This window comes from Epinephelus fuscoguttatus, linkage group LG14, assembly GCF_011397635.1.
Source record: "Epinephelus fuscoguttatus linkage group LG14, E.fuscoguttatus.final_Chr_v1".
NCBI classification, from domain to species: domain Eukaryota; kingdom Metazoa; phylum Chordata; class Actinopteri; order Perciformes; family Serranidae; genus Epinephelus; species Epinephelus fuscoguttatus.
In genome coordinates this window covers 1,136,659-1,150,684 of record NC_064765.1, presented here as the reverse complement: position 1 = coordinate 1,150,684, position 14,026 = coordinate 1,136,659, and the positions used below count along the sequence as shown (strand labels likewise).

Sequence of the window (14,026 nt, the reverse complement as noted above, 5' to 3'; positions counted from 1 at the left end):
CGTCTCCTACGGTCGCATCTCGCTTGAACTATGCTGCACTGCCTCCATGATCTCTGGTGGATCTACGGCATTTCATCCATATCTGTGAGACTTCAGAAAATGTGCACAAATACAGACAAAATGAATGCAGAGTACAGACAGAGGACTTCATGTGTATCTAACGTTGAGCATAAATGAGCCTTTAAATCACTGCTTGTGCTGCTTGTTTTGGAGGGAGAGACCTCTGTAGATCGTACTATGTATTAGTGACCCACAAATGATACGTTAGGTCCTTAACCTAAAGTTATGTAATTAACTTAAAGTAAGAGAGGGTAGTCAAGTTATTGTTGTTTGGTTCAGAAAAAGAAACATGGTGATGACAGACCTCAAAATAACTCAAAGTCCGGTTCTGAACAAGTGTCTCCTGGGGAAGTCATGTTTTTTTGTGACCTGTCAAACACCCCAACCTGACTGTTTATGAGACGGCTTCCTGCTTACATTTTTACTCTGGTCAGTGCATTTGTTCAACCTGGTCTCATTCCGAAGTCATCGAAAATCGGCCCTTAGTTGGTTAATTCTGGCGTCAGAGACTGACAAACAAACCCGTCCTTTCATGTCGGCATGATATGTGGCGGGACGCTGCCATTGTTTAATGACACCCAGCAGCATCAGGGGGAAACGCGGCAGGACAAGGCCAACAGGGAGGAGAGGTGGTGGATGGGTCCAATAACCATGGACTTTCACCCAGGAGGCCGGTGTTCACTTCCTATAAGACTGTAAAGCCAAACCCTGTTCTTTTTTCCTAAACCCAACCACGTGTGTGTGTGTGCGTGTTGGCTAAATGTAACCACGTGTGTGTGTCGGCTAAACGTAACCACGTGTGTGTGTTGAAGGAAACAAACATCAGTTGGTGGTGGTGTATCAACGTAGTGCTTTTATTTTGAAAGAGACTGTATCAAACTGTACATTTCCTGTGAAAACAGAAGTGTATTTTGAAAACAGACAATGCATGTAACAGGCTGAAGTTGACACGGCGTCCCAGAACGTCAACAACCAACACACCCAGGGTACCTTGGACGTCATATGTGGACGTGGAAAGTCCATGACCAAACGTGGACATGTGACGAGGTCACAGGGAGGATGGATTGATTGATCACATGATCACAGCCTTCTAAATTAGATGGGCTCTGGATGAATTAGTGGCTCATCATTGAGGGGATATGTATGAAATTTGGTGCATTCATTTTTGTAGGAAAATGTGAACGGTGCATGAGAGCAGCCTGAGATCATTCAGCTCCTGGTAAAAACCTCCTGAACATTGAACTGTGAAGGATTCTAACCAGGAGACGTTTCACCTGGTCACAATTTGCACCACTTGATTTCACTTAACCCCTGATAATTTCACACCCTGGACCTTTAAGTTCTGAAGACAAATGAGCTCCTTGTTTACGAATAGAAGTCCGGCTCTCACCTGCACAGCTTTAAAACGATGTGACTGTTTTTCAGATTGATTCGAGCCGGCAAATAAAACCAAACAAAACAAAAACATATAACAGGAGGATTATGCAAATCGAGGCAAAGTGGAGAGCTGGCGAGATCGATCAAAGGTGACGGCAATTTAGGCAGAAATTATGGAACAGTCATCACAAATAGGGCAGACAATCAGCAGCGAGCAGTGCTGCTAACAGGATCACGGAGGAGGAGAGGAAAATACAATTATACAATACATCATTACTGCAAATATTGAAAATGAGTCATTCTGTGGCAGCCGCTCATCATCGCTGTGAGCACCGTCATCATCCTCAGCCTCCTGGAATCATTTATTGGAGTATCTTAAAGCATGAAGTATCATTTGTTAATTAATAGCAGCACGTTTAGTGTTCATCGGAGAGGCTGAGCTCTTATTATTATTATTATCAATGCATTGCATCATCAGCATGGCTGTTCCCTCTCCCTCTGCACAATACTGAGCTCCAATCACCGAATCCCAAGACAAAAAAACTCAGCACAAGTTGGCTCCTCTGTACAAGTTCTAGCAGGACTAATTATCTCTGTGGGCTTTTCATCTTTTTCATTTCTGTAATTCTCTGTTCTTTCTGTGCCCGTTATAATCTGGCCCTGTTCTCTTTATCTCACAGCTGTACAGTATTACACTCCAAATGAGCTGGTCCGCTCGCCAGCCGTATCACCCCGCTGTGGCACACTGAACGCAGATATGGCAGAAATTAATACCTGAAGAGATATGTCCCGCTGATAACGTACTTAACGTGCAATATGAATGTATTCCCCCAAGAAGAGCCTTTGTTCTTCCCCCGGAGATATATCTGCCCCCCCCTCTGCACCGACACGCGTGTTTCACGTGTGAGCGTTCATGATTTTAATTCAAGGATCCCACACGTTACTCAGAGTGAAGGGAATTCACTGCAAAACAACACGCTGAAGAGACGGATTTCAAACGATAAATCCACCTTTTGAAGTGCTGCGTATTCTTTAATAATCACCACACAGAAATGTGCGAGTCAAAGGTGACAGCATCCACAGACACTTTGGAAAACACACATCTCCTGTGATGGGGGAGCTTAAATTCCTCATTTCCTCCTCAGTCTGTAAATATGTTTCCTCTGTGTGTGTGTGTGTGTGTGTGTGTGTGTGTGTGTGGACATGACTGAATGGCTGCGGTACAGTAACGCTGCTCATCTGAATGTTTCAGACTGTAAATCTTTGTCATCCTGATTTGTTGCATAATTATGGGATTGTTACATCATCCTCGGTGCAATTAATTGTCACCTAATTCTCATTTACTATTCTCCCATTGCCTCTGCTGCAGCTCATGCATTTCCCCGGAGTGATGACTCAACCTGAAACTGGCTTTAAACACAGAAGAAAATCTTGACTGCAGATTGTTTGTGAGAAGCTTTAGTCAGTGAATAACTTCAACGACTGGCTGCTTTCATTTCAAAAGAAAGCAACTCAGTATTTTGTAGAGATGCATGTTATGGATTATTTTTGCAGGATGGACAAAAAAATCATATTGGGATTATTTTGACCGATACTGTCAGGGGCGGAGCACCAAACTCTGGGGCCTGTGCATCAGCAGTCTCTGTGGGCCCCCTGCACATCCTCTCTTGATCCATGTGTCTCTCACACTCTGCTTTGTTTGTTTGTTTCTTTTCTGTTTTTGAACCCTGATTTCTCTTTGTTGGGTGAAGACATGACAGTGCACGTTGGTGCTCCAGCAGCAGACACTCACTCAGCTCTATCTGTGTTTAGAGACGAACCCTGGTGCTGGGGGACTAAACAATATTGCACCTTAAGGGACTGTCCTTTATTTATCAGAGGAGAGAGGAGGCTGAGTTGTGAACCTCCCTGAAGCTCCAGATATTTCCCTTGACCCTCCCTGAGTGACTGGAGGAAAATTCATGACCCTCCCTCCTCCATAAATGAGTTATTAGATTTTTAAAACTTACACTTTGATGTTTGAAAGTTAAAAGTTGAAGATGAAATCCTGGATTCAGTTACAGTATGCGTTTTTTTCTGATGGAGGCTGCATGACGTCTCCAAGGACCATTGAGATTTGAAAATCCAACAATAATTTCTGTTTTTAAAAATGGTTTAATTTCAGCGATCTTTAAAGGAAACTTCCAAACAAGCACATGCCCTTTAAAAAAACACCTAGTTTGAAGACAGGTATTCGCACATCCACCTGTCTCAGACGCAGGTGTGTTGGAAAATATCACCTTTGAACAGAATCTTGCACACTGCTCTCGCTCAGCTTCACAATTTATTAGTAACACTAATGTGTTAGTCCTACGGGATCTTCCTTTCTGGATCTGGAGTGTTCAACACTGAGCTTAAACAGAAACTGCTCCACCCATTTCACAGGTGTGCACAGGTGTGGGTGTGTTTCTCAATAACTGAAAACAGCCTGTGCACCATCTGTCACATGTCCCACAAACGAAAGAACAAGGGAACAAGAAGAACACAGGAAAACCTAGAAAACTCGAGCTCCGTACCTCACACCTGTGCACACCTGTGTGAAATGGGTGGAGCAGTTTCTGTTTAAGCTCAGTGTTGCAAATAATGGTGCTGAACACTCTGAGGAGATCCAGGACCGAAACGTTAGTGTTAATAATAAACTGTGAAGCTGAGCATTGTGTGGGACTTTCTGTTCAAAGACTTCAAAAATCACCAAAATATAGTCCTAAAATCTGCAAAATTTGGAAAGCAAATTGCCAAAATGTGGAAGTCATGTTTTCTTTAAAAATCATCAAAATTTAGCAGCAAAATTTGGAAGATTTCCGCACACGTACAGCTCTGCAGTGTTTCACCCTATAGTTGAGCTTTCAGTCTATCAGACCGGGGTCTAATCTGTTTCTACCAGTTTGGACTTGATGATGTTTCCAGCACTTTGCCAAGACCAAGCTGGTGGAGCGGCAGTTGTTCTGCACCAGAATTGTAGAGGACCAGAAGAACAAATCACCAGAATTGGTTTTCTTTAAATGTTGGTGAACACTGCCGAAATTTAGCACAAAAATTTGAAGGGCATGTTTTCTTCAAAAAATCATCAGTAAAATAAAAACAAAATGAGCTGTGACACTAATTAATTAGAATTTTTTTTTTTTTTTTTTTTAAAATCAGACTGTTGGCCCCCTCCCATCAGGGTCCTGAGTAATCAGTGCTACTCCCCCCACACAATGATTTTAGTAGGAATGGTAATTTTTGCATTTCATTTTCACAGAAAAATTGATTAAATAAAAATGATGAAGATGTGATTTTCACTGAGGCACTGGACTGCGTCTGGAATAATATTATTAAGCTCGTTACTGGTTTTATTAACCAACTATAACTGTCGCTCTGTGGCTGTAGATTCTTTTTTACATAATAAACTGTCACATTTTTTTGTGTTGCTTTTTCCAGTTTTGAAATTCAGTGAAACCTCTGAATGCTCAGATTGATTTTCCAAACGTGTGCAGACAGCCTGGACCTGCGCAGGAAGACTTTCTGTTAAGATGGCAGCCACAAAGAAAAAACAAAGCCTCTTGTGTTGCCTGGGAGTGGGGCATTCTGGGAGAGAAACAGTCAAGTAGCCGCAGCCACCACAGCTTGAGAGTCTCAGAGAGCCATTTGAAAAGCTAAGTGAGTGATCGATGACAGAAGTCAATTATCACCTCGCCAATCTGTCAGAGGCGGCTGTGCAGGGCGAGCGTCACACACCACCCACCTCTGACTAACCATCAACAACTGCGGACACCAGCACAGCCAGACAGCAAAACACTGGAGACAGAGAATATGACAGGCAGCGCCGACGCTGCCGTTACCTCCACATGCTCCTGTAGAGGGAGGAAACACCCTGCTCATGTTTCACTGCAACATCTCTAAACCTGCAGCAAACAGCCGGGATGAAAAATATTATATATTTCTTTACTTCTTTATGACATTAACAAAAAAATAAATGAAAGTTTGATTTGCCTAATAATGACTTTGGTGAGGCAGCATCGGGAGCAGCTCGGGCAGAGCGAGGCTTCAACAATGGCTCCATACTGTTATGTAAGAGGGCGGATTTCTCCTGCTCTAATGGGCTGAGGAGATTCGCCTTAACCAAGAGGCTTTGCTACTCAGCCAAAAGGACCTGTGCTGAAGGGGCTGAGCTAATGTGACAGCGATCTGCAGAAGCTGTGCTCTGCTCTGGAAATGAGTCTGATGCATTAGAGGAGAGGAAGGTGTTTGATTCAACTTTGAGCACATCTCACACTCTCAGGGACAATAAACCTCAGGGTTTCAGCAAACAGGAAGATTAATATGTATAACTGCGTTAGCAAAACTTTTTTAGTAAAAATTTATATCATTTCAGCTCCAGGCAATCTCCTCAAATCAATTCATTTTACATTTTGAAAACTGAAACTTGTAACTGATTTAAACCCTCTGAAAACAGGCGTCCCCTGGGCGGCTGCAGGGGTTTGTTGTTTTCATGATCCTGTTAAAAACTGATCTGAAATAAAAACTACAAAAGCTCGAGTATTTATTCTGTTTGCAGCAGGAAGCTGACACTGCCATCCTTCATGCCAACACATTGTCCATGTGCAATGATGTCATTACGTTATGCTACAAGCTGTCTAAAACACACAGTGACACCACAGTATTGTCCTGTCACGGCTGCAGAAGATTGTTGTTTACATGATCCTGTTAAAATCAATCTAAAATAAAAACTGCAATAGCTAGAGTGTTCTTTTTGCAGTAGCAGAAAGCTACGTCTGTCTTTTGTGCCACCATGTTGTCCCCGTGCAATGATGTCATTACATGATGCAACATGCGGGTCAAAGATGGTGAAAACGTGCGGTGATGCCTCAGTATTTGCTCGTCTTGGCTGCGGGAGATTGTTGTTTACATGATCATGTTTAAAACTGATCTAAAATAAAAACTATACGAGCTAGAGTGTTTTTTTTTTTTCAGCAGAAAGCTACGACTCCATCACATTGTCCCCTTGTGATGATGTCATCACGTTATGCTACAAGCGGTCTAAAAGACAGTGAAATATTTTTTTTTTATGTAACAAATTTCTGTCTTTTTTTCTCTTCCCTCTTTTATTGTAAATCCATATCCTTTATTATGTTTTATATTTCATTTCATCACTTACCCTGGTTTACTGACTTATATAATCTTTTAGCTTTCAGGTTGTTCAGATTTTCGGGATACGAAATACCAAAAACTACCAGTGTAGGCACTGAGGAGATATTTCTACTGCAGATCAGACTATCACGACACCTTTTGACTCTGCTCATAATATCTCATATCTCAAAAACTGAATAATGTTCGTAGTTCAAGTAACTTATAGAGGGTGAAGAAATATTTTGATCATATTTCTGCAGTTGCAAATCTGTGGGACCAAAATGTTTTGTGTGTTTAGTTTAGAAAAAATGTCCAATTGTTGTATTTTTCAAATTTGTGACAAAAATACTTTTATAAATCATTCTGTTTTTTTTAACTCTCATAATTCTTTAGCTGAGGTTGTGCAGATCTTAGGGATATGAATTAATTGAAGATACTCCAAGAAATGACATCACAGCAACAATAATACCAACACATGCACTGATGGAGCGATTCTGTGGAGTTTAAAGATGTTAGTGAAGAAGAAAAATGGCTTCCTGTTGTTTTCTCACTGCTGAAAAGAATAAACCAAACATCTTAAAAACATTTTCAATAATCTGACAAATAACAGAGGATTCTGTTCGTCTGGATCATCAGCTGTGTTGCGTGCATGTTGTGCATTAATGTGTAGGAAAACCACGCAACAGGCTTCCTGGGAAACGTTTGATGTCTGCACATGTAAATGGCTGCCAACTGGATTCAGCACATCAAGCTCTATTTGTGTCCACTTGAGAAAGCCGCGGGGCAAATGGACAGCCTCGACTCAAACATCACAAACTCTCCTCTGGGTCTTAAAAGCTTCTTGAACCATTCTCAAGTCTATCTGACAATCCTGCTGCCGAGCCCGAGGTGAAGCTATTCTTCAGGTAGGTGTTGACATGTGCAGCCGTCAGATGTTTTCAGGTCAGGTGTCAGATGTTACAGGGTCTTGCTTTGATTGTGTGCCGACACAGATGGTTCAACTTCTCTGTCTTACTGTGCTCTGAGAGTGTGTGACTGTATTTTCAAACAGTTTCCCTGGTTTTATGCGTGCACATCGACGGGTTGGCTGCTTACCGTTAACCTCCTGAGCTCCTGCGTCTGTGAAAAGCATGCTCATCACCTCCTCGAAGTTGCAGCTGGGCTCGGCTGTGTGGCTGTCCTGGCCCACGTGGTGCAGCATCCTCTTCAGAACATCATCCAGGGAGGCCGCCGTCTCATCCAGCAGGATGCTGGCCCTGGCCAGGAAGCCATCCAGGTCCCGGTGAGCCCGGATCTCCTCCTCGAAGTTCATCAGCTTCACATACTGTGGAAGAGAGTGAATTCTTTAAAGGTCTGAAACAGTTTTACTTTAAATTGCTGTGTGATCAGGCCGATCAATGTCATTTAAAGACTGGAAGGAACTGTCAGTCTCTGCAGAGTTGGACCCAAGGCATAACACTCATTTCATACAACTGTCTGGTCTATTAAATCTCATTTCTCTTTTTAAGCTGAAATTTTCTACAGCCTTGATGTCTCTGATATTGTATTTGGAAAATTAAGACTACTGAAATTTTCTAGCTGAGCAAACTGCAGCTCTATGTTTCAGCATATTTTGCTAATGCTGCTCCCTATAATTTTATTTATGTATTATATGTGTCAAACATTTGTTCTGTAATATTTTGTAACCCACAAAAAGCTGTGTAATAGGTAAAATATTTATATATATAAACTGACGGGTAAAACTGAACTCTGGTGTTCGTGGGCGGGCAGCAGGTGAGAACAAAAATCAATCTTTTATTTTTCAGAATAAGACGCAGTAAGCAGATGTGCAGTATATATGTCATATTTCGACAGTTGCTTTTATTTTGAAAGTCAGTGACACCAGTGTAACCTTTGACCCCGTGGTCACATTGGTCACCGACGTGGGACATCACGTCACGGGACATAGCTACTGTAACTTCACTCACTGATTTGTGCACGTCTGTTTTGAAGCCTCAAGTTCAACATTTTGGCCGTTGCCATCTTGGATTCTTGGTGACCGTATGACCACAGTTCATGTCGTGTCTCCTCAATACAGAGCTGTAAAGTTGTCCACCATGGTAGCAGTTAGCTGCTAGCTAACCGTAGCTAACTTGTTTGTCCATTGTTTGGTCTGTGACGTAATAGGTCAACAGGAAAAAGGTCCAATACTAACAAGCTGAAAGGGGGCATATCTCCACCTATCGTAGAGGAGTCAGACGTTCCCCTCCCTGAGTGGTTGAACAAATTTGGAGACGTGTGGCACAGAATCACAGGTCTTCAACCAGGCCATGTGCATCTATGATTTTGTTGTATTTCATGTGGTAGAGCAGATTAAATGGAGTCTTCAGATCCATGGGCTCCACACAGGTACAGAAATAAAACATTTATATTCCTCAGACCTCACAGACTGAGCCTCCATCACGAGTGTGGAAGCGGCCTAAAGCTTTGACCTTCCACCCACACTCCCCCCTCTGAGCCAAACACTGTCCTCTTTCAAACAGCAGCACAGCGAACAGATGCTTCACCCCTCGAAAGTTCATCAGTGGTGTCTAAGAATCACCTGAGAGACGGATGAATGGACAGACACAAGAACACAGCTCGATTAAGAGCCCAGACACCCACCGGTCCTCGATCCCATCGATCCAGTGATTGACAGAAGCTCTGACGATGAGTGGATCTCCTGCTGTTCTTTTCAAAATAAAACCAGCGCTGAGCAGAGTCCATGTCTGGAGTCTTCTGAGCTTTTTGTGTGTCGAGCTCTGCACATAAATCTCATGTGTTTGTAGCATTAGTCCGTCAGGTTTTAGGCTCTCTTTGCTTCAGGTCAAGTGAGTCAAACGGTGAACGTTGCAATTAATGTGGCATCATCTTCAGATGTATTTCCTGTGTGGTGTTGCAGTGCGTGCGGTCTGTGCAGGACAGAGCGCTGGAACAATCTTTGATTTGAACAAAGTGTTGATAAAGGAAGTGAAGAGTTCAGAGCTACAGCACCAACACCACCACATCAAAATGAGCTCTAAATAAAGACGGCTGCAAATAAATAGATCCACGACGAAATTCTTGGCGGTGAAATGAAGATGTGACCGTGTGAAATTGATAAAAAACAGAAGGAGAGAGCAAACAAACAGAAGTGTAATACAGAACGGGGAGATTAGTGAAAAGAAGCAGGCAAGCTGTTGGCAGGAACAAGACACAACAAACTGAAATCTGTGACGGGCGCCGAGCGACAACGTCTTCCTCCTGACAGCCGTGGTCACCAGTTTAAACTAATGCCCTCTGGGCGCCACTTTCAACTGCTGCAACTGTGGAGGTGCAGAGACATCTGTCCATCTGTCCATCCGTCTACACTGAAGGACACACAGACATCTTTTAATATCACCCATTACTTTAAAGACATGGTTTCTGGAATCAAAGCTGTTTTGTTTATGGGTTTTTATTGTGGTTTTTAAATTTGAACTTAGACAATAAAAGGGTCTGTTTTCATTATTGATTAATTTATTGTGTCAATTCATTAACTATCTATGTTGTCTATATGTTGTCAGAACATTCTCATAATGCTCATCATATAACAGAGGAGGACAAAAACAGTCTGAGGGGACGTCTTCAAATGTCTTATTTTGTCCAACCATTAAAAACTGAATTATCCACAACAGGTGTGTTCACATGGGCCTGATGGTCCACTAATAACCAGCTGTACAGTATGTAACCACCTCAACCGGAAGAAACTGATCCTGATTGGTGGGAATTTTCAGGTTGTGAGTGGTGGTTTAAACATTTGATAATCTGTTCAGAAGTAAAATATCAGCACCTACTAACCATGTAGACGCTTAAACTGACTGGATTAAATGTATTTTATCTGCACGTGTTTGCTGCTCATGGTGCAACATTAGGTGACGTAACGACCAGGTCTCATTCTGAAGTCGTCGAAAACTTGCGCTTGGTCAGTGTTTTCTGGCGTCAGAAATCTAAATAAAATTAAGCCGTCCTTTCACGTCAGCATGACACGCAGCCAGTCGCCACTATGACGGCACCTGGTGGTGTCAAGGAGAGGTGATGGGACAACAATGTAAGGTAAGGGGGCAAAAGGCCCAGTAGGGTGGATGAGTCCAACAACCACCAACTTTTACCTGAGAGGCCGGTGTTCACTGATTCTGATGCAATTTTGTTTTTTTGTGTGATGTCAGAATTAAAAAAGAAAAGAACTCCCTCTTGACACCTTGCGTACAAAAATGTCCGCTTCAAAAACTGCAATAAAAATACTATATATTAATATTTTTTCCACTTTTACTGTGTTGAATCTTTTAATCAACTTCAATTTTGAAAATAACTAACTAGATATTCAATCATTTTCTACATTTTAACCCTTTAAATGCCAGTTTCTGTCATGCTGCCATGATGTTTTTAAATGAAAATGACCCCAAAAACCTGAACTAGTTTCCATATACATAATTCGAGGGGGATATTTATTTTCATTTATTTTTTTCTGAGACATGTTAGTGATGTCACAACATTTTGATGCGTTTTTATTTTTGTGCAGTATTACGGCCGGGCTCCACCGGGCACATCAGCGGCGTGACACGTCTGCAGCGTGAGTCTCGTAGCAGCTCGCCACCCTGTTAATCAATTACAGCGGCTCCACCGGCAACGGGAGCGGCGCGACAACCCCCGTCTGTCGCGCGACAACTCTCTATTTTACGCGGCTCTTCTATTTTTGTCGCGCTACGCTCCCCTACACGACCCTCCAGCAGATAAAAACTACATGAAATAGTGTGCTAAACGAGCACAATGTGTTTTTAAATGAATAAACCATTATCAGAGGTGATATGTGATGACTTTTTTTCATGCATTTACCCATGTTTATCCGTGACATTGTGTAAATGTCCGTGGCGGACATTTGAAAGCGAGTAGATGACAAACAGTACAGTAAACTTGTAGATAACTCAAATATATGTAATAACTTAGGTGGAAAATGCTTTAACATTTCATGCAGCCTACATGCAGCCTCTCGGCTCGGCAAACGGTGAACAACCCCGCTGGCTTCTCTACGTGTCGCTTCCGTACGTGGTCAGTGAAGCCCAAATGAATACGCCGCGACGCGACGCTGACGTGACGCTTATGTTTGCAGCCGGTGGAGCCCGGCCGTTAGGTAAAAAAAAAAAAAAAAAATCAAACCTGTTAATGTCCATAAACTGTCCATTATTACTTTTCCATTACTCCGTTTACCCTTTGTACCATGTAATTATTACTACCTAAAAATTATTCATCTATAATTACTTATTCACTAACATTTGGGGCGACAGTAGCTCAGTCCATGGGGACTTGAGCTGGTAACCGGGGAGGCGCCTTTTCACGTCCCCGTCCGGACCAGAGTACGGTGTTGTGTTGCTTGTGTTTACTGCTTCAACTTGTCTCGCCACAAATCTTTACTCTAAACTGGACTTATGGACGAAGAACTAATTCTTACTTACAGTGGCGGTGTGGTGACAGCCAACGCCTCTTAGGGAGGAAGGTGGAGGCTTGAAAAGAAAAGTCAAAATAAAGGACAGCAGCACATCCAGACATTCCCAACACTACTACAGTGACAACAAGCTCTACATAGATGACATGCAGGTTAGCTCATGAGCCTCAGACGGGTAGCTGCAGACAGCAGCAGTGAGACAAACAGGCCAAACAGCAGACAGAGAAGAAGAATATGAACGGGACAACAGGATGCAGCAGACAGACAGACAGACACAGGATGGGGAGTATTAGTGCAAACAGCTGCATGTATCAGTGAGAATGTCCATAACAGAGTCCTTGAAGCTTCTTTGGGGACAAAATTGTCCAGTTTTAGTGTGTTTTTTTTTAAGTGTTTTTCACTAATGGATCCTGTGCTCAGATCTCACAGAGTCTGTTACTGATGAACACATTAATGTGACAGATCTTCCTGCAGACGCTCAGAGAGTGAGGAGCATCATCTCAGACCCTGTCCATACAGGCACTCTTGTAAACAGATATTTTCCTCTACGTTTGGGCCTCTCGTCCACACAAATGGAGTTTCAGGTCACTAAAAGCAACATTTTTTTTAAAATGTAGACGAAAAACATCCGTTAATAAACCTATCTGGACACGTATAGACAGGGCTGTATGGGCCTTCGCCATGAGTTTGGGTCTAATTTAAATTTTGAGCCACACATTAGACGTTTCCACCAAAACGCCCTTTTATCATGTGGGGAATATTCCCACGGTGTAACCCAGACTCTGAGAAGACGTCTGCATGCCTTCATCTCCAGCAGGCCTGATTACTGTAATATGCTCTCGTCTGGTCGACGTGGAAATTCAGATGATCTAAATTGCAGCGGCACACAGGCTGCGCTGACCGTGTCCAGAGGCAGAGGACACATTACACCTGTTTTAAAGTCCCGTCACTGAGAGCAGACTGTAAAATACTGCTATTGGTTTTTCAATCACTCAACTTGGTGATTTAAAGTCTGGTCTGAGTGTCTGATATGTTAATATGGAGCTCTGCTCGGTCCCTCTGACTCCGTTTGGTCTCTGTGGCTGGACCGAGGCTCTTCAGCAACCACAACTGAATCTGCAGACTGTTTTAAATTCTACTTCAACTCACACCTCTGTAGCTCAGAGCTCACATAGTTCATTGTTATTCAGTGTCACAGTTAATTATTTTCACACCCTATTCCATCAAAATTAGTGCATGTACGGGAATTTTAAACACGGGGAAACCAGTTCTTAACAGGCGACAGACTTCTTTCCCAGACCAGAGCTGTGTACATGTCCAACCTGGTCTGGCATGTGGTCAGTCACTTCACGTCAGACACCAACGAAAAAAAGCATGCTTCCACATTGGCGTGATATGTGGTCGGCGTTCTTGATTAACGGTGCCTGGTGGCGTGGCGTAGAGCGTGCAGGGTGGGACAAAATAAATATGTCACATGACCCTGTCTGACAGGAAGTTTATGTCAGTGTAACAGAACTTTGTTGTTCTTATTTGAGTGTTTAATTCTGCTGTGTGAAGATAAAAACATCGAGTACGCATTTTACAACAATTTAATTTCATTGAGCTTTAAAAATATATTGTTGTGAGCTGAGGTTTCTAAACGCTGGGAAACAATCACAGTGTTTTTTATTGGCTGCAAACTAATTAAGTGAAATTGGCTTTACAAATTTTAGTCGAATTAACCCTTACGCAACCTTGGGACAATTTTAGTCCTTTTGATTTTTATTTTTTCAGTAACTTTGGTTGTGTTAATGCAGATGGCAAACATTTTGGTAAGCATGTGTGTTTTCTTTCAAATTTTGGAAGTTCAACCTCAGCTCTTATAATAAGTCAATAATAAACAGCGTAGCCAAAAAAACACCCTCTCACACCCTTCACCCTTCATTTTTCATAAAGAAGAATAAAATAAAATGCACCAGTATC

At 42.4% G+C, this 14,026-nt stretch overlaps 1 protein-coding gene across 3 annotated transcripts in view; it reads right to left on the bottom strand.

The window, feature by feature from the left end:
• Positions 1-14,026, bottom strand: part of slc4a11 (solute carrier family 4 member 11) — a 181,590-nt gene that overhangs the window by 62,735 nt on the left and 104,829 nt on the right. For all 3 annotated transcript variants that reach the window (XM_049596095.1, XM_049596097.1, XM_049596096.1), the window contains exon 5: positions 7,681-7,909. In XM_049596095.1, the coding sequence (XP_049452052.1) occupies positions 7,681-7,909 (229 nt within the window). The remainder of the gene's footprint in view (positions 1-7,680; positions 7,910-14,026) is intronic.